General features: G+C 48.1%; 1 protein-coding gene across 1 annotated transcript in view; it reads left to right on the forward strand.

The window, feature by feature from the left end:
- NUAK1 (NUAK family kinase 1) overlaps nucleotides 1-27,525 on the forward strand; it is a 70,366-nt gene that overhangs the window by 24,267 nt on the left and 18,574 nt on the right. Inside the window, exons 2-4 of the mRNA XM_046012862.1 lie at nucleotides 7,530-7,650; nucleotides 24,183-24,334; nucleotides 26,829-26,894. Of these exons, the coding sequence (XP_045868818.1) occupies nucleotides 7,530-7,650; nucleotides 24,183-24,334; nucleotides 26,829-26,894 (339 nt within the window). The remainder of the gene's footprint in view (nucleotides 1-7,529; nucleotides 7,651-24,182; nucleotides 24,335-26,828; nucleotides 26,895-27,525) is intronic.

Here is a 27,525-nt window from a genome sequence, read left to right on the forward strand (position 1 = left end):
CCCTCCCCAGGACAGTTGGAACCTGGAAGAAAAGCAGCTGCACTGTAGAATTCTGAGTCGGTGTTGCATTTGGTTTTCGGAAATGTGAAAGTCCAAAAATAAACGGCTGCTTGGCCGTTTGGGTTCCAGCTAAACAGCCTTACGAATTGCGTCCCTCTGTAAGCGCTGCTGTTGCCTGGGTCCCATCTCTGTGCTTCCAGAGGACTTGGCGTGCCACGGGCCTTGGGGTCAGCCTGGAGAGACTTCTGGAGGATCCTGGTAAGAGGAAGCTCCTTGAGGTCCCAGCCAGATAGATTTTCTGTCACAGAGCCGGCCGGACAGGAGGCTCCAGGGCTCACTTCCTCTCTCTTCCTTTGGACACATTGACGTGGGAGCCCCGGGTTGAGTGCAGAGCATGGGGAGGAGACCATTATCAGCCAGCTTCTGGGGGCCTCACAGCAGCCACAGGTCCACACGAGCAAACTATCCCCGGGGATCAAACCTCCCATTTGCCAGGGTTAAATTAAAAAATAAAATAAAAATAAATAAATAAATAAAAATAATAAAAAATAAAATTTAAAAAAAATCAAATTAATTAATTAATTGTCACAGAGTCCCCTCAGGGAAGCAGCTTGTTTTTAATTCCCCTCTATATGGATGGACAGTTCATTAATTTTCATTAATCATCTCATGTTTAATATGACCGCGCAGTGTTTAAGTTACAGAATAAGAAGTGCCATCATGGCCGCGTTTTCTCTGACGGTTCGCAAACATCAGAGTGCAGCAGAGTCCCCTGGGAAGCTTGTCAAAAATGCTGTTGCTGGAATTCATTAGATTATGGGGGGGGGGTTGGAAGCTGCATTTTGACAATCAGCCCCCCAACCCCCAGATCTGATTCAGGCAGTGTGCTCTCCCAGAGAATCAGGTCATGTACTGCTTGCTTTTGGCATTGACACTGTTGTGAAGTTTTCATGGGCCTTTTTTTTTTTTTTTCCCCGCCACTCCTTTGATTCCTGCCTGGCCAGCCGTGGCCACTGTCTGGTGTTTACAAACCCCGGCTTGGTACAGGGAGTGTAAATGCGCCCACAGTTTCTGAGCCGTGAATTCCACTTCCCTTGTGGCATCACCCCATGTAATAATGACGTGCTAACCCCAGGCCTTGCAGAGGGACTGTGGGGATAAAATAAAGACATCCCGGCCTCTCTGAGGTCCTCCTGAGCAGTCCCGTCAGATAAAAATCTGATTTGCTATTCAATTCTGGAAATAGAACACATAAAAAAAAAAAAAGATTTATTTATTTATTTTCGAGAGAGAGAGAGGGAGAGAGAGAGAGAGAGCACGCAAGCAGGCAGGGGAGAAGGGCAGGGGTGGGGGAGAGGGAGAGAGAGAATCTCAAGCAGACTCCCGGCTGAGCGTGGATCCTGACTCGGGGCTCGATCTCGAGACCCTGAGAACATGACCTGAGCTGAAACCAAGAGTAGGACTCTTAAGACTCTTAACTGACTGAGCCACCCAGGCGTCCCTGGAAATAGAACACATTTTTCATGGCGGGAGAAAAACCAGCCTCACCTGAGGCCACATCACCTTTGATGGGGAGTTTTGGGAAATCGAGGCTGGAGTACCACCTCCAACAGAGGACTCTAGTTTCAGAACCTTTGATAAGGTTCAAGGGCTGCTGGTGGTGCACTGTGGATGCCGTTCTTCGAAGAAAAACTCTTTCTTCCACACGCCGCACTTCCTGGCGTCGGGGTGCATCTCCTCCGCGCCTGTTGCTACAACTCTTGGCTCCCAGTCTGCTTCTGTCTGAAAAAACATCCATGTAATGACATGAATCAACAGGCCGGAGAGGAAGAGGCCCTTGGGCCCCGTGGAGGAGTTGGCTTGGGTCCCTGTGGGGTCGGTTGCATCATGGCAGCTTGCTCGAGTGTTGTCCCGAGTTGGCCAGGCTCCTCGCAAAGAGCTGGAGGTCATTTAATTAATTAGGGGCTTTGGCTGCAGGCTGGCCTCCTGGGTGGCATTGCCGCGGTCATGGCCGCGCACAGCCTTTCTTGTGTGGCTGGTGTGGAGCTGTGTCCTGCCCTGAACTCTGACCGTCAACCAGACGTGAGCAGGAACCCCTCCACTGGCCTCCAACCTCATTTGGCAGCTTATCTCTGCTGCAAGTGGCCTCCGGGCCCCTCGGTGAGCAAAGATCCCCAAGCTGCCTCTGACTCCGTGCCCTGCAGCTCCCGTGGAACATGGCGGGGGGGGGGGTGAGATCACACCTTGTGAATGGCAGGGAAGCTGCCAGCTCCCGTTGCAGGGATTAGAATGCAGACTTGTTCCTACGAAGTTGACGCTAATGCTGTGTTTCTGGCTGCATTTCTTCGCTACTACTCAAAAACCCCAAATGCTGCCTCCTCGCACCTCACATCTGACCCTATAAAACTTCACCTGCTTGGAGGGAGTCCCATCACAGCGAGTTTTGGAGACTCTTTAAGATCCATGGAGAGATCCTGTCAATTGCCCTGTTGCCCGTCCGTGCCAGCTTCACCCAGAGCCGCTAGAATCAGCAGCCTCCGTGGAAGTCTTAGCTCTGTCTTTCACAACCTATATGAGTTTGGGCAGTGTTTGTCTTTTCTGTATCTCAGTTTCCTCCCCCGTAAAATGGGGTTGCAGTTAGGATTAAATGAGATAAGCTCCACTGATGCATAGTTGACGCTTAAGAAATGCTCGTGACCGCCATTGTTGAGAACTTGCCGCTGATTTTAAAATGTGGCTATGTCCTGGCCAAAGACAGAGCACTAAGATCTCGCCCCTCAGACCGGCTTCACTGTTGTCCCAGGAAACTTGCTAGGAATGCAGAATCCCAGGCCCCCTGTTAGACCCTTGGGCTCAGAATCTGCATTTTAATAAGGTGTCCATGACCCCTGTTTGAGAACCAGGGTTCTATGACGCTCCCTGCAGGCTGAGAGATGGCAGTGACTGAGCATCGTGGGAGGGCTCTGGAGGGAAGAGGGCAGTGATGTTCTTGCTTAGAGGCGGGGCAAACACACAGCTTGTCCAGAACTACCCCAGGCCCCAGGGCAGGCCAGGAGGACAGCTGGTTGTCCTACTCTCTGCCGGCAGGCAGGCAGAATTTTAACCTGCTCTGGCCTCAGTACAAATGTGGGGAAGGGGAGGATGTGTGGGGCATGGTGGGGAGGAGGGCTATAAGATGATTTGCTGGGGCTCATCACCCCTGAAACGACGTCCAGGACCCCATATCTTCCAGGCCTCATCTATCGTCACCACCATTCAGTAAACACCTTCTGTGTGCTACTTAACTCCCATCATTCCCACTCCTTATAACAGCCCCAGGAGGGAGTGGGCTAGAGGTGGGGGTTAGGAAGGGGTTGGGGGGCTGTGCTTCCTAGCCCCCTTTTGCAGATGAGAACAGATCTGTGATGCTCTGGCTCCCCTGAGGTCAGCTAGACACTGCCTCCCAGATCCCTGCCCAGCCACCAAGCCCTTAACATTCCTGGCAGCTACTGTGGCAAAGGACGCCCAGCAGGGTGCAGAACAGGTGATTCTTCCAAAAAGGAAATAGTGCCCCATAGGGAAGAGGAGGCAGGGCCTACTCCCTTTTAGGAGGGCTAGGGGCTGGCTGGGCTGAGAGCGCCTCTTAAAGAGGCAGGGCAGAATTCACAGGTCCCCCGCCAGACCTGCTGCTGCAAACGGTTTAGACATTAAACTCTAGGGTGGCCTTATTTAAAGCAGACCATTTTATAAGGCGCGCGGTGCTGTCTAGACTTGGGAACATTTATGAATGCGGCTGTACTGCACGTGAGTTCCCGTCGCTTTGCAGGCAGGGTGACATCTCTTTGGCTCCTGCGGCAACAAATTGGATTTTTTTTTTTTTTTTTTGAAGGTGTATGATTTCAGACATTTGGTAATCTCTTCCTGCTGGGCCCTTTTTTCCTTACCTCTATCTTTCTTTGTCGATGTGGGTGAGGACTGCAGAAAACTGAAGAGGACATTTTCTCCGGAATGCCCACACCTCTCTGTGTCTGTTCGGTGGCCTTTGGCCACGAGGAAAATTACATAATTATTTGTGCAATTTTTGCCACCACCCCTCCTCCTCCCCCTAACCTTGAGGGCTGGGACGGAATCTTGTTGGTTCTCTTCTGGGTCCTGCCAGCGCTCTGCTTGGTACCTGGTTGGTGTTCCAAAGAAAGAAGTGAACAAGCAGCCCAAATCCAGAGATGCTGAAGGGGGTGTCTTGAGACAGACTTTTGATTTGAGTGGGAATCTCTTATTCCCCTCTTCACTTAATCCTCACAGGAGTACCTCCTTGATGGATGAGGAAACTGGAGCACAGAAAGGTATACAACCTGCCCGAGGTCACACAGCGGCTAGTGGGCTAGTGAGTGGTTTCAGCCAGGACTCAAAGCTGTGCCCCTGTGCCCCTGACCATTAGGCAACCGTGCTTCCCTTCATGCTGGCTCCGTTTTTCCCTCAACCTCATGAAGCAGGCGCTACCTTACGTTACAGCAGCTACATTTATAGATCTCTGTCTCCTTTTATAAACGCCTCTTTAAAAATATGACAACCATTCTTAGCTTTCTGGGTCCTCCAGAAACAGGCCACAAGCTGGATTGGGTCGCAGGCTGAATATGCAGGAAACAGAGAAGCCAGAGAATTTCATGTGGTGTGACAGGCCCCCAAGAAGATAAAGTGGGGGACGGTGTGGCAAGAGGGGTCAGGGAGGTCTGCGTAAGGCATCCCGGAGCTGGCGCCTGAGCGAGGATATAGAGATCGGGGGTGTGAAGGGCCGGGCTGCTGTTCTTACCGGTGGTGTTACAGTGTCCGAGGTTTGCCACTGAATGGCTCTGCAGCCTTGGGGGCGTCAGCTCCCTGCTCCTGGGAGTCGAACTGAGGGTCTCGCCCTGGCCTTGACAGTTACATGGCTCTAAGTGATTTCTAACATTTGTCTCCGACTGACTTCCTCCAACCCTTTGAAAGAGGGGACAGAATGAGCCCTCTTTTACATTGTCAATAGAAGATTCATTGCAGGAAGAGGGAAGCTTTTGTGGCGGGGCAGAGACCATGGTTATTAACATTTATGGAGCCCTTTGAGTTCCTCAGCGCCGAGTGGGGTTTTATTAGAATGTGAACACTTTCCTTTTCATACTGGGCTGGAAGCATCCCCCTGGCAAACGTGCCTCTGCCCCACTGTTGGGGGGAGCCCACTGACAAGTGGGCTTCTTTTCTTACCCCCCCTGTCACCAGCCTCCCCTGACCCTGGAAGAGGAAAGAATTTATGCCTATTGTTATTTGACAATAGGGCCTCCTGGAGGCCAAGTTCAGCCTGCTGCATAATCCAAGGGGTGGTTTCTCCCCTAGCCCGTCTTTAGTTCCTGGAGGAATGCAGGAGTCGATCCAACAGCCACCCACATCCTCCAAGGCCTGTGTGTGTTCACTGTCTGCTTCCTCCAAGAGCAGGCTCCCAGGATCACAGTCCCAGCTCAGACAAAATAAAGCCTGCCAGTCATATCTTTACATTCCACTTCAGTACAGGGAGGCTTTTCTTGCTGCATACAGAATGGGGCTCCGGGAGGGGCTGGGGTGGCTTTGAGCCCGGCACCCTGGTGAAAAGGGCCTTGAAGCTGGAAGCTCATTCATCTCTGGGCAGCCTCCTTTTATGCAGCTTTGGGAGGCTGAGGGAGAATGGAGCCGGCCCCTGGGTTTACAGCCCAGCGTCCTGTGTTTCCGCTCTGCTTTGTCCATTCCTGGGTTCCCCTTGCAGGTAGGATGCCAGAGAAAAACTAAGCAGTTTCCCAGGGTGCCTGTCTCGGGGTAGTGTCTGATTAGGGCGGTCCTTCCTTTTTTGCTCGGGTTCCACTATCACTTCGGCCATCTGGGCTCTCATAACCTAATGGCAGATATCACCCCCCTCACCCCCCACCCCCGTCCTCCCCTTTTGTCTACCTAACACCTGCCCACCTGCTTACACTGAGGCTTTTCTCAGGCTTACCTTGTGCCAACCCAGAGTTACACACTGGAGATCAATATGTGAATTAGATCCCCAGTTAAATCCCCGTAGAGCCAAGTGACGACGTGAATACTCATTTCATTACAGCTGGGGAGGATTCTGCAGAGGAGACATATGGGGACCTGCCCATCCGTTTACCCCATTTGTTGGGAGGTCAGCAAGCAGCAAAAACAATAATAATAACGATGCTGATGATAATAGCTACCCAGTTCTTACTGAATTATAGATGGACCGACTGTATTTTAGAAATATTTCCACATATCGTGCTTGTCGGCGACCTGGTCTAAGCCAGAAGATGCTAACGATCACAGATGGGAGTGCATTCCCTGGGAGGCTGATAGGAACCTGTCTTAATCCAGGTGTGACGGTGGCCTGGTGGTAACAAGGAGCACTTCATGGCTTTGTGGTCTGGGGGATGGGCTAAGAGACTTTAGTCTAGGAGAGTGTGGTCCGGGGCCGGTGGGGTGTGTGTGTGTGTGTGTGTGTGTGTGTGTGTGTGTGTGCTGACATCACAGGAGGGCCACTTTGGAGGGGACTAAGCAGGCTTTTGGACCTGGGCACACACTGATTGGCAGGCTTCCTTGTTATCCATGGACACCTTCCCCCTCCAGAGTACTTTTTGCCTCCCTTAGAGCCCAGGGTGGATTAAATTACGAAGCAACTTGCTTATGAGCGAAGATGAATCCATTGGCAAACCTGATCTTCCTTTATTAGATTCCCATTGTCATTTAATGCTTTTTTGTGTATGTGTTTCTTTTGAGTAAATGCTCTGTGCATTGGCCCAGGCAGCTCTCTGCAGTTCAACTTTGCAGACACTGGCACGGGGATCAGCTGGGCCTGGGCAGGGAGTCTGTGTCCCTCCCTTTGTTTTATCCTGATTTTTCTACAGCAGAGACTTTTGGTCTCGTCATGTGTATCAAAGGTCCTTGGGCAAGAGGAAGGGTGAAGGAAGGATTTGGCCGCCGAGCAATTGCACAAACACAGTCTAGGTTGGAGTCTTAAAACCGAACATTTGAGCAGAACTGGCCTCCAGAAGCCCCAAACATTTGAGCAGAACTGGCCTCCAGAAGCCCCATGCAGGAAAGCTCTTGTTAGCCTGTGCTGTGGCAGCTGCCCGGTGGAGCAGAGTGACACTGATTTCACCCATCCATGTTTAATCATCGATGCCCTGTAAACCGAGCTCTCCCTTTTCCTTTTTTTCAAAGGATCAGGATTCCTAGAGTAAATGAATCTGGCCACGTGAAGCAGCCTGTGCTTTATGGAAAACAAAAACAAAAACAAAAAACCCCCTCAAAAACCAAAAAACCCAACCCAGCATCCCAAACCCTCGGCTGTTGAAACCCGATGTTTTCTGTTGTTGGGAGAAGGGTATTTTTGCTATAAAAGAAAGATGTGACAAGGGGTATTTCGAAGCTTTGTTTTGGTTATTGTGAGTTCTGCCAACAAGTAACATCTGTATTTATTTTCCAAACTCCCCCAATGGCTGATTTGCATCTGTTTAGTTCTCTGGGTAACATTTCATTTCCTGACTTTATAGGTTGCTATAAAATCCATCCGTAAGGACAAAATTAAGGATGAGCAAGACATGGTTCACATCAGACGAGAGATTGAGATCATGTCATCCCTCAACCATCCTCATATCATCAGTATTTATGAAGGTCAGTGATTTTTTTTTTTTCACCCTCGTATCAGTTACCATTTTTCATACCATGGGGCCTGCCAAGATTTTTAGGTAATTGCCCTTCTGGGTAGGAGCCAAGTATTTTTCCTCATGATGCAAAAATAGCTGGGTGTTATCTCTCATTTGGTTACCTTGCATGCAACCAGACACACGTAACACAGCTCACTTTGGTCATAAAATAGCTCTGGCTGGTGCCTTCTTCTGCCTTCTTGCCAGTTCTTGGCAGTTGCTAAGCAACCCGCCTTATTAAAAGCCGGTATGCGAGACAGCCACTGTTTCTGAAAAATGGCAGTTTGCTGTTGACCGGGGTCACGATGGAGCCATTGTCAATGTCGTTCCCCAACCCAGATGCCCCAGTGGTGGAGTCATGAGTTACTCCAAGTGGAGGCTTTTTGAGTTGGGAATGATCTTTGAGCAGGTCCAGGAAGTAGCAAGAAAGAAGAGGGATCTCTTGGGGGGGCAGATGCTTCTCCACTGGAATCCGAGTTGTAGTCAGTGTTTGTAGGAGAGAGGGGCGGGGAGAAAGTTACAAAAGCTCTCGTGCTTCAACTCATTACTCCTTCCGGGGAAGAAATAGCGAGTATGAACTTCCTCTAGCCTCTCTCTCTCTTTTTTTTAATATCTGTAAAAAAAATTTGCTCAAGCAATATGTGTTTGTTGCAGAAATGATTGAGATACACAAGTTAAAACTTCAAAATCATTTTAGTTCTAACCTCTCCTGCACCTTTTCCTGTCAATAAATATTCCCTGTCAGGACATTTTAAAAGGTTTTAGAGTCTTCCACTTATGGACGTACCATAATTTAGTGGATCTAATTCCTTTTGTTAAACATTTAAGTTGTTTCAAATTTCTGGTGATTATAAGGAGGGCTTTTGTGACCCTCCTTGTAATCATTTTTATATTCATTTCTGATAATTATTATTTTTGTCTTACAAAAAATTTTCTAGGCTTGGACTTACTGAGTCAGAGTGTTTCTCCAGAATATTTTTTAATATATGGTTGAGTCAGAAAATGAACCTATTTTTAACTTGGCCTCATCATAGTATTTTTAATTATGGTCTGATCATAATATGTTACACAGTAATGGCTAAGAGGAAACCAGATGGTAACCTACAAGTTTTTCTGTTATCTATCTTAAGTTTTCCTTCTGGTTCCCTGCCGTCTTTGGCCATTTTTCCCCCCCTGTTGCTTCTATTTTTGATCCTCATCTAGAAGTAAATGTTGGTGACAGTTTTTATCTTGATTTCTCTAAAGCTCATTTTTGGAGCCCTTGGGGAGAGGGTGCTCAAGGGAAATTTTCATTCACTCAATTGTATATTCATTCCACAAACATCTCTTGTGGGGATTCTCAAAGTGCAGTCTCTGAACCGGTAACATCCATATAAATTGAGATTGATAGAAATGCAGATTCCAGGGCCCCACGGAAGACCCGCTGAATCAGCAGCTCCAGGGTAGGGCCCGGCCATCCGTGTTTTAACAAGTGTGGGGACCACTGGTCTACCAAGTGACTGTGTCTGGTTAAGCATCGTGTTCAATGTGGTTAGAAACTGAAAGAACAACAGGATATGGACCTGTATGTCATACAAGGCATGACAGAAGACTGTTCTGTAGATAGGCAAGCAACGTATTCTGGGACCATAGAGTCCTGGAGCTTAGGAGTTTTCGTGGCATACAGGCTGGGCCTTGAAGGAGTTATTTTGAGGAAGAATTGGAGAAAGCAGAATTCCAGGTTGAGAAAACAAGTCCAAACAGGCCTGCAAATGAGGGGAACGTCTAGAGGTTAGAAGTGAGTGGAGATACACAATGAAGGAGGAGAGTGAGTTTTATATAATTCCAAGTGGTTTTTCTCCCTGTGGCCTGGTTACCGTGGGCACCTGAAGGCACTTGTGAAAGATGACCTCTACAGTGTAGACCAGTGTGGGTCACATGTGTGCTGTGAGCAGTGCTGTGTTTGGGATTTCTTGGCATAGAGAAGGATCGTTGCTTATAACTTTAAAGACAGGTACCACGTAATTTAAAGTTCTTTGGGTTACTGGCTAGAAATAATTTCCACCGAGGCCTCAGGTAGGAGGTTGGGCCTCATTCATAAAACCCTATCAACAGGTTTTTGGAGAATCAGAAAAGAGCTTGAGTTCTCACATCGGGCTCTTGGGTTTTAGTCCCAAATCCTTCATTATGGCCTTGACATGAGCCTTTGGGGAAGTTGGGGCATCTCTTAGGGCCTCAATAACCACACCTGTAAGATGGGGATAACAGTTCTACCTCTTTCTTTGGGTTGTTGGTAGGATTAAATTAGATGATACATGTTCTGGTAGTAAGCTCAGAAAAGATAGTTCTTGTGAAGACAATTGGTTCACAGTTGATTCACAATAATTATTGTTAAGACAAGTGGTTCCTAACTTGGTCCTTTGGCAGGGGTCAGTGAGACTGCAGGGTGTTTGCAAGTCCTCTGGAATATCGTGTCATTGCTTTGTCCAATATAGAAGCCACTAGCCATAGATGGATATTTAGGTTAAAATTAATAAAATAAAATAATTAAAAATTCAGTTCTTCAGTCCCACTAGCCACATTTCAAGGGCTCCATAACCACATGTGGTTAGTGGCTGCCATATTGGATAGTATAGATACAAAATGTTTTCATCATTGCAGGATAGGACCGTGTTGGTGTATAATGTTTTAGATGGTGAGCATATGGGTTAATTTTTTCTGAGGAGAGGGTGCATAGCTTTCATCAGATTACCAGAGAGATCCTTGACCTCAGATTAAAAAAAAAATCTCTTCTTTCATCAAGTATTTTGTGACCTGCAGAGTACCATACAAATAAAATGCATTGTTTTTATGTAGAAAACTCCCAGGGATGTGGGTTTTTTTCCTTTTGATTTCTTAGAAATCTCTGGTTTCTGTTCTCTTCTCTTTCCCTTCTCCCACGCAAGTTCTGTTTCTCCCACATCCACTAAATAAATAACTGTGGAGGAGGGCAGCTCCCCTCCCTTCCCCGGAGGTTTGGAACAGTGGATCTCCAAGGCGAGGTTCCAGTTCCTACACCACTAAATGTGACCCCACAGCCTCCAGGGGGCTTCTGACTTTATCTGCTTTGCTCTCCAGGACCCCGGGACCCGGCCCTGAGAATGAAATTAGACCTCCTGAGTTCATCCGTGGATTTCTGTATAGTTTACAAAGCTCCCCCACCTCGAGCCTCATTTGATCCCTACGACACACCTGTGGGAGGGGGGGGCCCAGGTGTCCCATTTTGCAGTTCTGGAGATCGAGGCTCCGGAATGCTAAGACTCACGGGGTGAATTAGTTGGCCAGGGCTGCCATAACAGAACGCCACCTACTGGGTGGGTTCACAACAGAAATGTGCCGTTTCTCAGTTCTGGAGACTACAAGTCCGAGATCCAGGTGTCAGAGCGTGGCTTTCTTCCAAGCTTCTTGCCTTGGCTTATAGATGACCGTCATATGCTGTCCCCTCTGTGTCGGTGTCCAAATCTCCCCTTTTTGAAGGACACCCGTCACACTGGATTAGGGCCCACCCTGATGTCCTTATTTAACCTTTATCTTTGTAAAGGCCGTGTCTCCGACTAGGGTCTCATTCTGAGGTACCAGGCTTTAGAACTCCCACCTATAAATCTGGACGACCCCATTCAGTTCATGACACCGGGTACCATGGCTAGCTGGTGGCCCAGACACCTAGGCTTCCTGACCTCATTTATTTTTTCCTCCACGGGACTTCAGCCCTATGTTTCTGATCCTGTGGTGTTCTTCTTCTGCTGGCTGGGCAGCCCACCTGTACGCCCCAGGCATCCCCCTCAGGCTGACCTTTTCTCTCCTTCTTCGCCCTGAGGTGTGGGAGGGGCAGTGTGGTGGCAGCTATGGTGTGGACCAGACTGAGTCTGTGGTCTCTGGGCCAATTGCAGTGGGAAAAGGAACCTTCTCCCTGGAAGCTGATTGGTTGTGTGACCGGCCAATCAGGAGCCTTCGCTGGATGCGGCAAGGCACAGATTTTGCTGAATGAAAAATCAGTGCCCAGGCATCTAACTGGCCGTTTGGATATCAGCCAAGTGAATGCAACTGTGGAAGAACCTTACGAGTTCCTCAGCCGGCACGTCTGTGATTTAAAATGCACGCATGCACAGCAGTAACAGCAAAAAGCAGCCACATGGCAAAGCAAGGATGCGTCTGACCCGGTGTGTTTAGGAACTTTGGGTTTTCCTGGGCAGGAATGCACCATCTTGGACTGTACTATCCAGTGATACTGAAATACTAGTTCCAGAGAAAAGGCAATTCATTCATTAAAAAAAAAAAAAAAAATACAGAGTGAGTGCTTATTACATGCAGGGCCTTGTTCTAGCCACTGGTGCTGGGGTGAACAGGACAAACTGTGGTCTCATGGGGCGGACAGTCCATGAGTAGGCACGTAAACAGTGAAGTGGCTACTGAGCCAAGGCCTTAATAGAGCAGGGAGTGAGCAGCCCGAAGCCCTGGGCATTCCAGGCATGAGAATCGGCAAGTGCAAACAATGCTCAGAGGAGGGAAGGAGCTTATGTGGGCAAAAATGACAGAGTCTGTGAGGCTGAGGGAGAGAGTGAGCAGGAGGGTGGTGGAGAGAGGAGGTCAGGGAGGACCAGGTTTTGACCAGATTGGCTAAGGAGGGCCGTGGGTTTTTTACCAGAAATAGGGCAAAGCCACAGATTTTGAAGAAGAAAGTAGCTTTTATTTACACTTTAAAATAATACTAATAATAGCTAGAAGTTACTGAGTTTTACCCTGTGCTAGGATGTGTGCTAGGATATATTATCTCAGTTAATCCTTATGTCCATGAAATGCAGACTGTTAACATCCCGATTCTATGGTAAGGAGATTTTGTCTGAGAAGCCAAGTACGTTTTCCAAAGTCACACCAATTAAGAAGTAGGAGATCTGAGGGCTGAACCTAGTCACTCTGAAGTTGGTGCCCCTAAGACAAGCCAGGTCATTTGGTGGTGTTCAGTGACCCCTAACTGGGGGCAGGCATTATTCTGGACCCTGTGATGCAGAGAATTCTTGGCGTTCACGGGGGTTGTTGTCCAAAATACGCGAGAGCGTTAAATGCCAGCTTCATGGGTATTTTAGAAAATATTTCGCATACATCTCAGGAAGAAGCTTGGGGCCCAAATCCAGCTGACTCAAAGATCAGGTGTTTTCTAAATTGCAGTCCATGCAAATGTAAGTTATTTGAACATTGTTCACAAATGCCACAGGCTCACGAAATCTGCAGCTTTACTGAATTAATGCTGCTGTTCACCAAATCTTAAAAATAATTCCTTTCAAATGTTTCTTTCTCGAACGAGACCCTGGGGTTACTCTCCTATTGACCTGTGGGTGAAGGTGATTAACCCTCAAATTTGTCGACTCCGTGTAAACACAAACCAGAACTGGTTTCTAATGCTAAGTAAATAAAAGAGGATAGAACTACACCTTCCAGTGTGTGATGCTGAGGGTAATAACGTAAGGGAGAGAGAAAAGGAAGAAAAAAATCTCTGGCACCATCTCTGAGATGGACCCCTGTTTCCAGTCAAAGGAATTCCATTCTCTCAGCAGGGTGGGAATTGACAATATGGAAAGAACAGCTGAAAAGGAAGTGCCCGCCAGAGCTTTCAACTTGGCTGCCTAGGGTGGAAGAGATAAAAACGGTTTTTGCCTGAGGTTCTGATTTCAAGACCTGAGTGTAAACATCAAAGGCACGTTGTCTCGCCCTGGCTTCCCCTTTGAAAGCCTAGGAGACCCAATCTGCAAAATCTCAGAGAATGAACTGTCTTGCCACAAAACACTTTGGGGAAACTTAGCACCCCATCTGGTAACAGTCCCGCTGGGGAGGGGGGAGGGGAATGAAAAGGCACAGGAATGAGTGGGGGAGATTCCACTGGTGCCTTCCCTTGTATACCCTTGGTTTTGTTCCTGGAAATCTCTCTTCCTGGCCCTGCGAGTTTACATGGCTTCACTGACCCTTTGCATTACGAAATGCTAGAACGGGCCAACCCTTTCATCCTTTCATTGCATCCCCTGTCTTAGGTAACGCTGATCCTGGTTTTCTGGAACGAAATGGGAATCCTGTTGGACATTGGTCAGCTGTGAGTTTATATTCTAGAAAATTCTCTGAATTCCTGCCATAAAGACACTTTGGATGAGGTGTGTGTGTGTGTGTGTGTGTGTGCGTGTGCGTGTGTGTGTTTTATCAGTGAGAAGGTCCTTCTGTCTTCCTAGAAGTATACTTTACAAATGCTTTTTCAAGCTACCTGTGCCTCCTGAGAATTTGACAGATTTTTCTGGAAGGGCAGATGGTTCTTGCCTGGTAGTGAAAGTCACTGCTCTAACAGTCCAGGCAGAGATGCAGAGGAGAAACCAAGAGACGGGGTCTGCGTGAGAGCCCAGAGGCTGTAGGGTGAGCCATAGGCTTGGATGATGGGGCATTCCACTCCTGCCTTCTCCTCCCCCTCAACTTCTGGCCAGGGGCGGTGGGACTGCTGCAAGATGTGTGCACAAGATGTAGCAGAGGTCCTAGAGTCACAAAGTGTGGCTGCCCCTGCAAAGGAACCCCTTGAGAATGCCCAGACCCTGATCAACGGCCCAGCAAGGCATGTGGGCCCCGGTCCTCAGAGGGACCCTGGGGCTGCAGCATCCGTGTTGCCTGGGCCCATCCTAGTTCCACGTGTGTGTGACAACCAGCCCTCCAGGGGACTCTAATGCACTCTCAAGTTTGAGAACCACAGTGTTAGAGAAACAACTGCTCCACGAAACAGAAACCGAGGCAGGGCTCATTTCTCGCATCAGTTATTTATGGAAATACCTATAGTTGAAGCAGTTCACATTTTTCTTCTCAGGTTCCAGTGCCCCAACCCAGCCTTCTCAGTCAGCAAGCAGATCCTGATCGAGGCCTTTTCAAGGGCAAGGAGTGGCTGAATTGATCTGACAAGGGCTGTTGGTCGTTGGTACTACCCAGTGTTCTCATTCATTCACGTGATCACTCATTGCTCTTACAAAAATGTATTGAGTACTTATATCCCAGGTACTGTTCTAGTAGGGCGAGTATATGTTTTATCGCCCCAAGCAGGCTTCGGTTCGGGTGAGCCAACTGCTCTTCCGGTTGCAATTATGTGACCTTGGGCTAGTGACTTAACCGGTCTGAGGGTCAGTTCTCTTACTTATAAAATGGGGGCCAGTAGCTCACTACTTTCTAGATAAGGTTGTGAGGGTTAAATCAGGTAAGGGATAAAATCGATAAGGCCAGTGGCAGATACATATGCTCAATAAGTAATATTGTCCTGCTGTGACATTTAGGGCTCCGAGAGGTCCTTAATGACTTTGGAGAGGTGTTAGAAGAGAAGGTCATGGCCAGATTGCATCCACCAGTGATTCTGAGTGCTGGATACACATTAAAATCTCATGGGACGTCTGTAAAAAATGCTGAGACCCGAGCCTTACGCCTGGGGATTTAGATTTAATTGGCCAGACTGAGAAATATGGCCTTAATCCTGCAACCAGGAGGAAATGAGCCCCGCTCTGGAAACTTGTCTTGGTCCGATCATTTGTCATCAGTGAATTCCAGAGAAGAACGTGTGTCTGGCAGTGATCACCAGTGAGCAGGGAGTGATACCTTTGGGCTTGGGTTTACTTACTTGGCCATTTGGTTGCTGCCCTCATCAGGGACTCAGAGCCCCATGAAATAGTTTGTTGAACTTGGCAAAGGGGTGTATTATGCTTGTGTTTACTCTTTTGAACCCATGGCGAATCGCTGAGCATTTTAACACACTCCCCTTGCTGCCAGACCCACAAATTCCACATGAAGTCTCTGCAGGCTCCATCCCAGAGGAAGGACTCGCCCTGGTTAATAACACAGCACCAGAGCTCCCTTCACTTTCAGTCACATGCGCGAGCTCTTCAGCTGTGAATCTGTCCAGCCACGTTTCTAATGAGTTTCCTATTAAGTTAGCTGTTTGACCTTCAAGTGTATTATTTTCATTGTTTTCATTTGATTACACCCAAGTCATTTTTCTAGAGGCTGGAGATTAGAAATGAAACAACTGAAAACGCATGCTGCTCCCTGGCTGTCTCGCCTCGCCCTCTCGGGCTTCCTGGAATTCAACATTTTCTAGTGCCTCAAATAATACCACTTGTACTTGAACTTAATTTTTTAAAAAAAGATTTTATTTATTTATTGACGGAGAGAGAAATCACAAGTAGGCAGAGAGACAGGCGGGGGTGGGGGAGAAGCAGGCTCGATCCCAGGACCCTAAGATCATGACCTGAGCCGAAGGCAGAGGCTTAACCCACTGAGCCATCCAGGTGCCCCTTGAAGTTAATTTTTTAAAGAAAAAAAAAATGGAACCGTGTTGGTGTGTAATTTAGGATCGTTTTGAACTTGAGTGTGATGGCTCTGTTAATTTGCCTTGGTGGTTGATAGCATGCATGCAGGACGATTATACGGTATGGAAGAGGTCCCTCCCCTGATGATTTCTGACAGTAGGTTCTTCTGGCAGGGATAGCTCTGAGGTTGGGATCCATGCTTTGGAACACCACTGGGATCTAAAGATCTGTAAGTCCTTTGACATCTCTGAGACTTAGTCCACCATTTCTCTGTTCTCCCATTTCCCTATCATCCCTCAAGGGGACACATGTGATCTCAGGTGCAGATTTTGCTAGTACCTGTCCTTAATAATCCTGGATTTGATTCAGGCATGACTAAGGCTTGCTGCCTACTAATAACAGGCTACCCCACAGATGCATGCTGTGATAACCTTCACAATGAGGATCAGTGGTCTTCATCTTAACAGATGAAGAAACTGAGGCTCAGAAAGTTTAGGTAACTTGCCAAGGTCACTCAGTTGGTATGTGGCAGAGTCTGGATTTGAACCCAGGTAACCTGGCTCTGGGAAGTCAGGCTCTTCACGCCCACGATGAGGTGGGCCCGAATTTAGAGTTCATAGGGGAGTCCTAAGCCATCCATGGTGGGGCAGGTGATGGTGAGAAGCAGAGGTGTGATAAGCACAGGGCTGACTTTTCCCACCTTGGCTGCTGGTAAGGGTGGGATGAGCCCCTGTAGCAAAACCTTGGGTGGGGAGGGCAACAGTAGGGCTGTCTTCACAGGTGATGGGTTTCTACCATGTTCATTGCCTGAATTGGAGAAGCCTGTTTTTTCTCAGAGTTCACTGCGTCATGTACAAGAGGGTTAGCGTCAGCCTGGGGTGGTTCTGAGGTGTTCTGACAAATTGCCAGTGCTCTCAGATTCCCACGGTGTGAGTGTGTGTGTGAGACAAAAGGCCAGGCAGAGCAAATGATTGGGGAGACTGTGGGGTGTGGCTGATGACTGTGTGGTGATGGTCGATGGACCACATCACCTCACAGTCCTGCTTGTTCCCATGGGAATACCGCTGGGATGGTTGAAGAAGGAGGGTGGAATCCAATGGCTGGACCAACATGGTGCCATTGATTCTCTCTCCCATGTAGCTCCTTCCTTTATCCTGGCCACATCCCCTGCCCTCCTAGGATTTATTATTGGGCCCCCAGATAGCACTGTTGATCTTAGCAGGAATGATTGGTTCTTGGCAAGACCATCTGCATCCCCTCTTCTTATATACTCTCTTACCATTTTTTCTGCCTTCTGTGGAGTCCACTGCTGGTAGTGGGCAGCCTTGTCGGCTATGGTGCTCCTTGCACATGCCAACCAACATCCAGAGAGAGTTTTGGTTTAAGAAAAGACAATTAGTGAACCAAAGAGCCTTTCATTGTCCTGACTAGGAAACACATTGATTCAACTTGGACCAACTCATTGTCAGTGGGAGAGGTGCCAGCCCAGTATAATTTTGTCACTCTCACTGCCACGGGCTTTTAGACTTAGGGGATCAGAAGACCATTTTGTGAAGCCCTGAGCTTCTGAGGTGCTTGCAATTTAGTTTTGGGGAGGAAATTCTTGAAGAATGGATCTTGCATTGACTAAAGGACCTAATTAGGTTGCAGACAGTTCTTGCAAAAGAAAGACCACTCGTTTCTGAAATGAAAAATAATCTATTTTCCATGAGGATCATATGACCTCTAACAATAATCCACGTTTGTTCCGTGTAATGGACGACTGAGGAGTGGAATGGTCCATCTGTCTGAGGTGTCAGGAAATCAGTAAAAATGCTGCCATGTGGGGAGACTACCCCATGGAAAGAAGGAACTAACTTAAGATATGGGGTTGATTGAAAGCAAAGGCATGAGGAGAATCTTGACTGGTCCACTCTAGGCTGTTGGCCTTTTTGCTTAAAACCAACAAACTAATCTTCCTCTTCTGAGGTTACATGTAGACCAGAAAGACAACCTCCTTTTTTTTTTTTTTTTTTTTTTTTTTTGGTAAGCTGCTGTCCATGCAGCATTCTGTAAAGGGATTTCCATCCTCTCCCTTCCTAAGCCCATTTTTGTCCAAACGGCCTCGCATCTTTGGTTCTAGAATGGCTGATGGACAGTTAAAATCCCGAGATCTCCTCACTCATCAGCGTTTCTCCCGGGCCAGAGCATTGTTTTGTAATCCGCATTTGCTCAAGTCATACAAATTGTGTTATTCACCCCCGGGGGCAACAGGAGGGAGTTGTTAGGAGTTGGGTAATTAGCATGGTTGGGAAAGCCAGACAATCAGAAGGCAGAGCTGGACTGTCAAACTGAACATCTGATGAAATTCAGAATTAATTTGGAGAAGTAGCTGTTGCTATAGGAACCAATCCCCACTCTGCCTTGAAATGGAAAATAAACAGAAAGCAAGAGAAATCATTCAAGTTGGTGTCTGGGAAGAAGGACTTTCTGTGGGACAGTAGAAGAGAGCGGACAGAGTCTGGATATCGGTCTATGTGTAAACAATGGTAAAACCACCCCAGGCGAGCAAAACCCGAGGCATTTTGGGTGGTTCACTTGCATGCTTGTTTCTCTAGGAACTTTCTCAGGCCATGTACATTATCTCACTGATTTTTCTCTCTGATCATTTGATCCTGTATCATACAGGTTAGCACTTGGTTTATTTTATGGACACTACTGTGCTATCCAGCTACACTGCAGCCCCTCCAGGGCAAAGACTCTGCCTCATGTTGCATTCGTATCCCCTTTAACACAAAGCAGAAAATGCTGCAGATTGATTAAGAAAAAAAGCATTTTCACAACAACAACAACAAGAACAACAACAGTGATGCTGGTGTCTTTAATGAAAGAGACTATTGAGTATTATGCAAGGAAAGTAAATGGATGATGGAGACAGGTGGTGGGGAGTCGTGGGAAGAACAGAAGCTTTTGAGTCCCATACATTTGGGATCAAATCCTTCCTGGTTATCTGCCCAACAGAAATAGGTACAGACGAGCTTCGAAAGAATGTTTATAGCAGCACTCTTCATAATGACCCTCACCTGGAAACAACCCAAATACCCATCAACAGTAGACTGGATACAGCCTTGGTACATTCATAAAATGGATTACTCTCCAGCAGAGTGAACAGTCGTCCATTACACGGAACAAACATGAATTATTCTTACACTGTTGAGCCAATGAAGCCAGACACAAAGGAATATAGTCAGCATGATTCCATGTATAGACAATTGGTAGAATTTATCTATGGAACTGATTTATAATCATCCTATTCATGGTATTGGCTTATAGATGTGCTTGGGAAGATGGTTAATGACAGAAAAAGGACACAGGGAAGGTAGGCCTTGCCGGGTGCTGACCACGTTGTTCCCCCGTCTAAGTGCTGTTCCCTATTTACGAAGTAGGGATAATGTTAATACCTACCTTCTAGGATTGTTGGAATTAAATGTGACAATCCATGGCATTGAGGCATTGTTCAATACGTGTTATCTATTGTTCCCAGTAATAAGCCTTCGGAGGAAGGAGAGATCACTGTCCAGCATGGAAGGCTCTTGGGAAGAAGGGTCCTCTGGGCTATTGGGCTATTTCATAGCCCAGGATGCTGGGTGCTTGCCCTGTCCTTTGTTCCATCTGTTTGTTGTTCTTGGTAATATTTGGGCCCATCTGACTCCCCCCATAGAGCTCCTTGTGGGCGTTCAAGGCCTCAGTGGCTCATTCATAGCTTGCCTCTCCTTTCTTGTCCCTTAGTCCCCAGCCCCTGCCATCCCCTGGTGGTTCTGCTCCTGCTTCGACCCTTGCTCCTGCTGCTGCCTCTGCCTCTGCCAGGCCTGCCTTCCCCTTTCTTCCCCTAGTAAAGTCTTCCCTCAGTAGCCCAGTGCCAGGCCCACAGTGAATTCTTTACACAAGTGTATTGTTAGAACTAAAGCCTGAATCTGCCACACATGGACATGGCCCCCGTGCTGTGGGCTCACTCACGCTGAGCTAAGTTTCTATTCAGGGTTTCAATTTTCCTGGTAGGGCCTGGCATGTCAAGGGCCATAGTTTTCCTTACCGTTCTGGAGCCACTGGGCTTCTGGGTAAAACTGTCTGGCCAAGAGACACAGGCTTTCATTTTTCAGAAAGGAAACCCTTCCCAACTGGTGGAAAATAAGCTTTTGCTTAGTGACTAATAACATAAACACAGACAAGATTTTTGGGCTTATAAATAACCAGTTGTAAAAGTACCCAAGGGAAGCGGCCCTTTCTGCCAGAAGAATGGCCAGGAGGGTTCCTATCACCTCCCTGATAGTGACCTTAACGTGGGCAAGGAGCCTTGGGCCAGGAGTGCGGAAGCTGGTCATTCTTCAGGACAAATTCCCAGGGCCTTGCTCTTACACATTAGAAATCCTGGGCTATTCTGGAAAAATAATAGTTGATCGCTAAGGCCCTTCCTGATTGAAAATTTTGTGATTCTTGTGGCAGCCACACCACATTTTAAAAAAAAATTTATTTATTTTTTTAAATGTGCAAGTGTTTCTCAGAAGTAGGTTTTTTTTTTTTGTTTTTTTTTTTAAGATTTATAGATTTATTTATTTATTTGAGAGAGAGTGTGTGCTCATGTCAGGCAGGGAGGAGGGGCAGAGGGAGAGAGAGAGAAACCCGAGCAGATTTCATGGAGCTCAGAGCCGGGCTCGATCCCACGACCCTGAGATCACCACCAGAGCTGAAACCAAGAGTCAGACACTCCACCGACTGAGCAACCCGGGTGTTCCAGCCACAACACGTTTTAAAGAGGGATGGCAGCTCGGAGAGAAAAGTCTTAGGGTTTTGTTTCGCAGGAGCTGGCTAAGAGGCAGATGGGTAGTTCTGAGGATAGTTTCTCATTATTGAGCATCGGCCGAGGCACCCTGCCGAAGGAGTGGGTCCTGGGAGCTCCCCAAGTGCCCTGCATCTGACTGATGAGGAGACCGAGGTTCGGGGCGGGGAGGGGGGTCGTGTTTGTGTTAAATGGTGTAGTGGCTAGGAGCGTGGCACGTGTGGTCCGACTGCAGGCTTAGGCCTGCCTCCATCTCGGACTCGCGCTCTAGTCACGTAGTTACTAACCTGGCTGTACTCAGAATTTCTCACAGACACCACGAGGATACTCACAGGACCAAAGCCATAAGATGTAATTCAAGCGAAGTGCTTATTAGCTCAGTGCCTGCGCACAGTAGGCCTTCAGTAAGGGCTGCCGTTATCAGAAAGGACTCGAAGCTTCATACCTAACACCATGGGGTCTCCTTGATGGATCACCGGTGTACCACGTCTAGAACTGCTATTTGCCTTTAGTTAATCGAGCGTTACAGTGAGGGTCTTGACCTTGAGGCTCGGCTGTGGGAGGGGTGGAGGTGGGGTCTCAGAGCCCCATGTGGCTACTGGGACAGCTCCCTCCGAGGAGCCTCCTGGCTGCCCCCGAGGCCTGCCTCTCATCTCATTCACCCGTTGTCTACCAGACCGGCTTCCTGGTCGTTCCTCCTGATATCAGGAGGGAGGTTGAAATGGCCAAATCAACTGGCAAAATTCAGAGTCAAAGAAGCCAGACCCTCCAAGGGCAATCAGGTATTAGCATTTTCCAAAAAAAAAAAAAAAGAAAAGAAAAAAATTTGCTGATGCCTGATCACAGGACACTTTTTTCCTGCAGAATATCTTGCAGGGCCCGTGCTGTATGGCATGTGCCTGTGGAGCTGTTCCTCAGCCCCTTCTAAACACAGAAAGTCAGCTGAGGGGCAGGAGAGATAGGCAGGAAAGCAGCCAGGGTGGAGATTCAGAGCGAGGAGTGCGCAGGGACAGGACGTCAGCCGGGAGGACAGAATCAGGCTGTGTTTTAGAGGTGGCCTAGCAGGACTCACTGATGGAGACTGCTCACGGAGTCAAATATCTGGTGTTGAAATGAATGCTGCTTGTCTCCGTGTGATACTGCGCTGGCCAGTTGGAAAGGGAAGAATCCCATCACCGAAACAGTCCTTTTGTCCGCACGAGACCAGCGAGCCATACTTTCTGATAGTCACTGAAGGGACCTGTGACTTTGGCCTCCTTTAGGGATGCATCAGACTTCTTGGGGCTATGAGCCTCTTTGCTTATTTCCCTGTCAAAGTACTCTCCTTCTTTCTTCCTCCGCCGCTTTTAAAAATTGGAAAGCCCGCTGCCCTCTCTCGGCCTATCATTCCGTCATTTTCGGAGCCTGAGCCACGCCCCGAGGCAGCTTTCCTAGGTTCCAAAGTTTATTGTTAATGAAAGGGCACAACAGGCTGAAATCCCTGGCAGGAGCCAAGGCTTCAGGGTACACCGAGGCCAGCAGACGCGGGAGCAGCCAATTTTATCTGGCTGTTCTCTTTCCTCCTCCTCCCTCTCTCCTCCTTCCCCCTTCCTTTTTATCAGAGAGGTTTGGCTGGACTTGAAGGAGCCAAGAAGGAACTGGAGGGCCTTGCGCTTCTAACAGCCAGTGACAAGGTGTGGGAGGACAGAGGACCCAGGCCTGGGGCATGTTCCAGTTCAATTCCATTCTCATTGAGTGTGTCTAGGAGTCTGGCTCAGGGCTATGGCCCTGGGATCCAATCATATCAATAGTAACAATAATAGCTCATGTCACTGCGTGCATGCCGTAAGTGGAGGCCTTGTTCTAAGCATTTAACATACCCAATATCAATAAACACTGCCAACAGTTCTAAGAAGTACTGAGTAATAGTAGAAGTACTAAGAAGCAGTATTATTTACATTTTATAGTTGCGGAAACCGAGGCACAGAGAGGGCAAGCAACTCCCCCAGAGTCCCACAGCAAGTAAGAGGCAGATCCAGGAATCCCACTTAGGAGGGTCTGATTCTAAAAGGAAACTTTTTACACCTAAAGTTCCAGACTCACAGTCCAGGCAGAAGAAATGGATATGTAAGCCAACAAATAAATCCATGTAATTTGAAAGTGCTATTGTACAAGTATGGGGTAGCACAGTGAGAGGGAGAGGGTGGCAAATAGAAGTCATATTTGAGTTTCCTCCACAGGTAAGGCAGGTAGTAAAGACAGAGGGAAGGAGGTGGGAAACAGCAGTGTGTATGCGCGTGTGTGTGCATTTATAAGCATTTGGGAAAACAATTTCCATGGTGGTGTGGGGGTTGGGTGGGAAGGAAATGAGGCAGGGAACCCAGCTTGGGGTGATTGCAATGTCCTGACATGCCACCAGGCTGTGGCATCATGGGTCTCTGTCCACCCCGGAAGCCAGAGTTGAGCCCCGTCCAGTCTGGTGGGCTCAGCCAAACTGTGTAAGTCTCTTAACTTCTTCAGGCCTCAGTGTCCCCATTGTTTTTAGTGGTAAAATTAGTGGTATTTCTCTGACAGTTTGTTGCAAGATCTAAATGAGTCAGTACATGTCAGGTACTCAAAACCCTACAGGAGCCTGGCACACAGTAAGGGCAAGGTAATTCTTTCCTGAATTGTCCAGAACGCACTTAGGAAGTTTTGAGTTCACTCATTTGATAACTGTGAACGGAGCCCCTCTGCCAGCGTTCCGAGTGCTGGGGAGACATCCGTGAATGAAACAGAGCAACCCTCATGTACACGCTAGTGGGGGAGACAGACTAAATAAATACACAGAGTACAGAACTGGGTTGTGATGGATCCACGGGCTCAAACAGGACCTGCGGGGCCACGTTTGCAACTTTGGGTTCTATTCTGAGTGAGATGGAAAGTCTAGAAAGATTTGAGCAAAGAGGTGACAAGTCCAGCTACCCATTTTGGGTTCAGAGTAGCTCGTAAGGTCTGGGTGGCTGGTCCATATCGAACGATTCATAGAAGGTAGCTGTTATCATCCATTGTCCTGTTGACAGGGGGCTGTTCTTGGAGGCGAGGCGCAGGAGAATGATCTTGGTGAAGGGTGTGGGGCCCTCAGGAAGGAGGGGCACCTTCCCCTTAAGGTTGCCGAGGTGTGTCCGGTAACAAGAGCGGGGATGTCATTGTCCACCTGGCTGGAACACTTGCCCAGCTCCTCGTGACGTGGAATGGCCTGACTTGTGTCCTGACCGGTCGCTCTTGGCCCCTGCTCAGTGACATCTCCGTTGTCCCCCCTTGCACCCTCTGGAGCCATAAGCGGGCTTGTTGGATAAACAGGGTTTTGTGTGTTGCTGTCCCCCCCTACAGTGTTTGAGAACAAAGATAAGATTGTGATCATCATGGAGTACGCAAGCAAGGGGGAGCTGTACGATTACATCAGCGAGCGGAGACGCCTCAGCGAGAGGGAGACCAGACACTTCTTCCGGCAGATCGTCTCCGCTGTGCATTATTGTCACAAGGTACGGCCGAGCCCCGCCACAGCTTTGGTCATCGATGGTTTTGATGGTCATGTGATTGTTTTCACAGTATATAGGTGATACCCATGGCTGTCTGCATGGAGAATTTATAAAATAGAAGAAAATCAGCATCACCCATAATTCCGGAACCCCAGCATAACCCATGATGGACATTTTTGTTCGTTTCTTTCCCATCTCCAACTCCTAACAATTTTTTTTTTATTTGAACTTCTTATTTTGAATAATTTTAGGTGTACAGTAAAGTTTTCAAGCTGGTACAGAGTGTTCCCGTATGCCCCTCACTCGCTTTATCCTAATGGGAACAGCTTACTTTACTATAATACATTTGTTGAAACCGAGACACCAACATTTGGGTAGTGTTATTAACAAAACTCCAGATTTTTTTTTAGATTTTCCCCAGTTTCTCTGCCAATGACCTTCCTCCACTTCAGGACCCAGAGTACCACAGTGCATGTATTTTTACATTTGTGTCTTACCTTGTCACTTAGTTATTTTAATCTGAACACGTGCCTATGTTACTAAAAATTCTCTGCAATTATTGTCTTTGCTGGACATTTAAGGCTGGTTCCAATTTCTTTATATATTAACCTTTTCCTCTCATTTGAGTGATTCACCTGAGGGAAATTCCAGGAGTGAAGTCACTGGCTGTGAACCTGCTGTGCTCTTAATATCTTTCCTTGCATAGGTCATATCCACATAGGTTACGTACCTACACACACATTTTATCTACACACACATAATAAAGCCAGGTTAGCTCACCATTTGTCTCTGGAGAGGGAAATGAAGTACGCACCTAATTCCAAGACGTATTTCAGCCATCGTCATTGTTAATCATGTTAGTCATGATTCCCATCGTACTCGTACTTTCCGCCAGAACAGTCACACCTGGAACAGTCTTTCACTTTGAGGACAATAATGACTTGAATCCAACATGGCATCTAAAATAGAGTCAACTTCTTTGTTCAGATGATTGCAACGCGGGGCCTTCTGGTTTGTTAAATATTCCGGTTAATCGAGAGCAGTTCCATATGTAATTAAAAGATACTACTCAAATCTAAAACCCTTAACCCTTGTGAACCCTGTTGGGCTTCTCTCTGCCGACTCAAAAGGCACTGATGACTCAGATCATATGGAGTTTTGTATGTTATCCTCAGGCACGCATCAGCATAAAGCTCTACAGGTCAGATTTCCATTATCTGAGGTGGGTGAATACTTGGATTTTGTATGAATGGGGCTTTATCAGGCTCATTCCCTCTTACTCCGAAAAGTAGGAATGCAATAATATAAACCCAAATTGCTCCCAGTCTTTAAAACTAGAAACAAATCGGGGACTTTAGATTCTGTATCTTTTCCCCAGGAGCCTTGGTTTGTGCCTCTCTGAGATCAAAACACATCCAGGAAGGTTTGCGAGATAGGAGTAGAAATACAGCTTTCATCTCTTCAGCCAGTGCTTTTGGAGATAGTAGGGACTGTCAAATGGAAAGGAAAATAAACAAGAAAGCACCAGCTATAATAAACAGGTCGAATGTGAACTAAAGAAATCTCGATTAAAAGGCAGAAGTGTTCTAGCCCGTTGGTTTGCTCGAAAGAACAGCTTCAATCTCCAATGTCCTTTATGCCGAATGACACGGAGAACTGACTCCCTGCTATTGGTCCACCCAGCCCGAAGTAGCTGGTTCTTTCCGTTCCGCCTCTGCCCGTGCCCTCCCCTACCCCATTGAAAGATCACTGGCTTTTACCGAGATTTGTGCGTACCCTTTGTTACTGTGGGGTAGATCAGCAGGCTGTTGGTTAATGACTCCTTTTCAGCCTCAGCGGGGCTGCCTGCCTGTCAGTGCAGGTTTGTTTCCAGACTTGCCAGAGTTTGCTAGAACGGAGAGGTCGCACGGTAGGGCAATGCCCTGCTTGGGTCAGCCTAGTGGCTGGGGTCTCCTCGGCCCCTCCACCTTCACCCTCGAGTCTAGCCAAGCAGAGTGGGTCTTGCAGAACATCCCTCCCAGCCATTCAGGAAATGTCCATTACGGGGGTGGAGGGGCAGGCAGGCAGGCAGGCAGACAAGCGGGGCCCGTGAACCCCACATTCTGAGTCTCCAGCAGAGAAATCTGCTTCTTCGCTGAGAAGGGCAGCACAGACAGACATTGTCCGCCCCCGCCCGCGACTCTCTTGCTTTTACACAGTGGAATGACATTCCGACGAAGAATCCCCCTGCTGTTTTACAAGCTCTGGGGGAGAATGGATTCCAGTCATTTTTCCCTCACCACACAGCAAGTGACTAATGCTCTCCTGTCGCTGGTCGCTGGCTGGCGGGGAGCGTCATGACAGCGAGGGGAGCCCTGAAGGATGGAGGCAGAGACCACCAGGGCTGGCGCGTTTCTTTAATCTGTCAAACCTCTCCCTTTGCTCACCCTCCCGCCCCCTCTTTCTGTCTCTCGGGCCGGCCGCCCCGTTCACGTCCGCGCCTGTCTTCTCGTTGCAGAACGGCGTGGTCCACCGGGACTTGAAGCTGGAAAACATCCTGCTGGATGACAGCTGCAACATTAAGGTAAGGCTCTTGCCTGTGGACTGATTGATTCACAGGGCGAGGACTCAAGGTGCCCCAGGCTGCAGCCTCGGAACCAGGCGTGTGGGGGTCACCTCGGTTCAGTCCCAGCCCTCCGATTCGACCAGCGTGTTTCTATCTCCAGCAACATGCCAGACCTCGATCTTTGTGCTGGGATAAAAAGGATGATGAAAATACCATCCCTGTCCTCAGGAAGCAGTCATCACCGTAAAAACACCTACAACCATAACATATTGCATGTGTATTTCCTATCATGTTTGCCGGCTCTCGCTTACCTTTAATCGTCACAACCCTATGAGGTGGGCACCATTATTGACATCATTTCGCAGATAGGGAGAACGAGGCACAGAGAGGTTAAGTAACCAACCCAAGGTAACACAGCGGTACCAAAGTGGAGTTGGGGTTTGAGCCCCTGTGTCTGACTCACGAGGGCTTGAGTTGTCAGCAGGGCCCCGAGTTATGTAAGAGTTGGAACTGTCTCCCTGCCAGCCTTCTGTCACTGTGGTGCCTCCTCCTTGTCTCTCCGGACCCTCCCACCCCTCAAACCTGCCCAGGAACTGGGAAGCTGACTGTGGTGGTGTGTGCTTCTGGGAAAGGAGCATACCGTCCGGTG

The sequence above is a fragment of the Meles meles genome, chromosome 7 (genome assembly GCF_922984935.1).
Source record: "Meles meles chromosome 7, mMelMel3.1 paternal haplotype, whole genome shotgun sequence".
In the NCBI taxonomy this organism is placed as follows: domain Eukaryota; kingdom Metazoa; phylum Chordata; class Mammalia; order Carnivora; family Mustelidae; genus Meles; species Meles meles.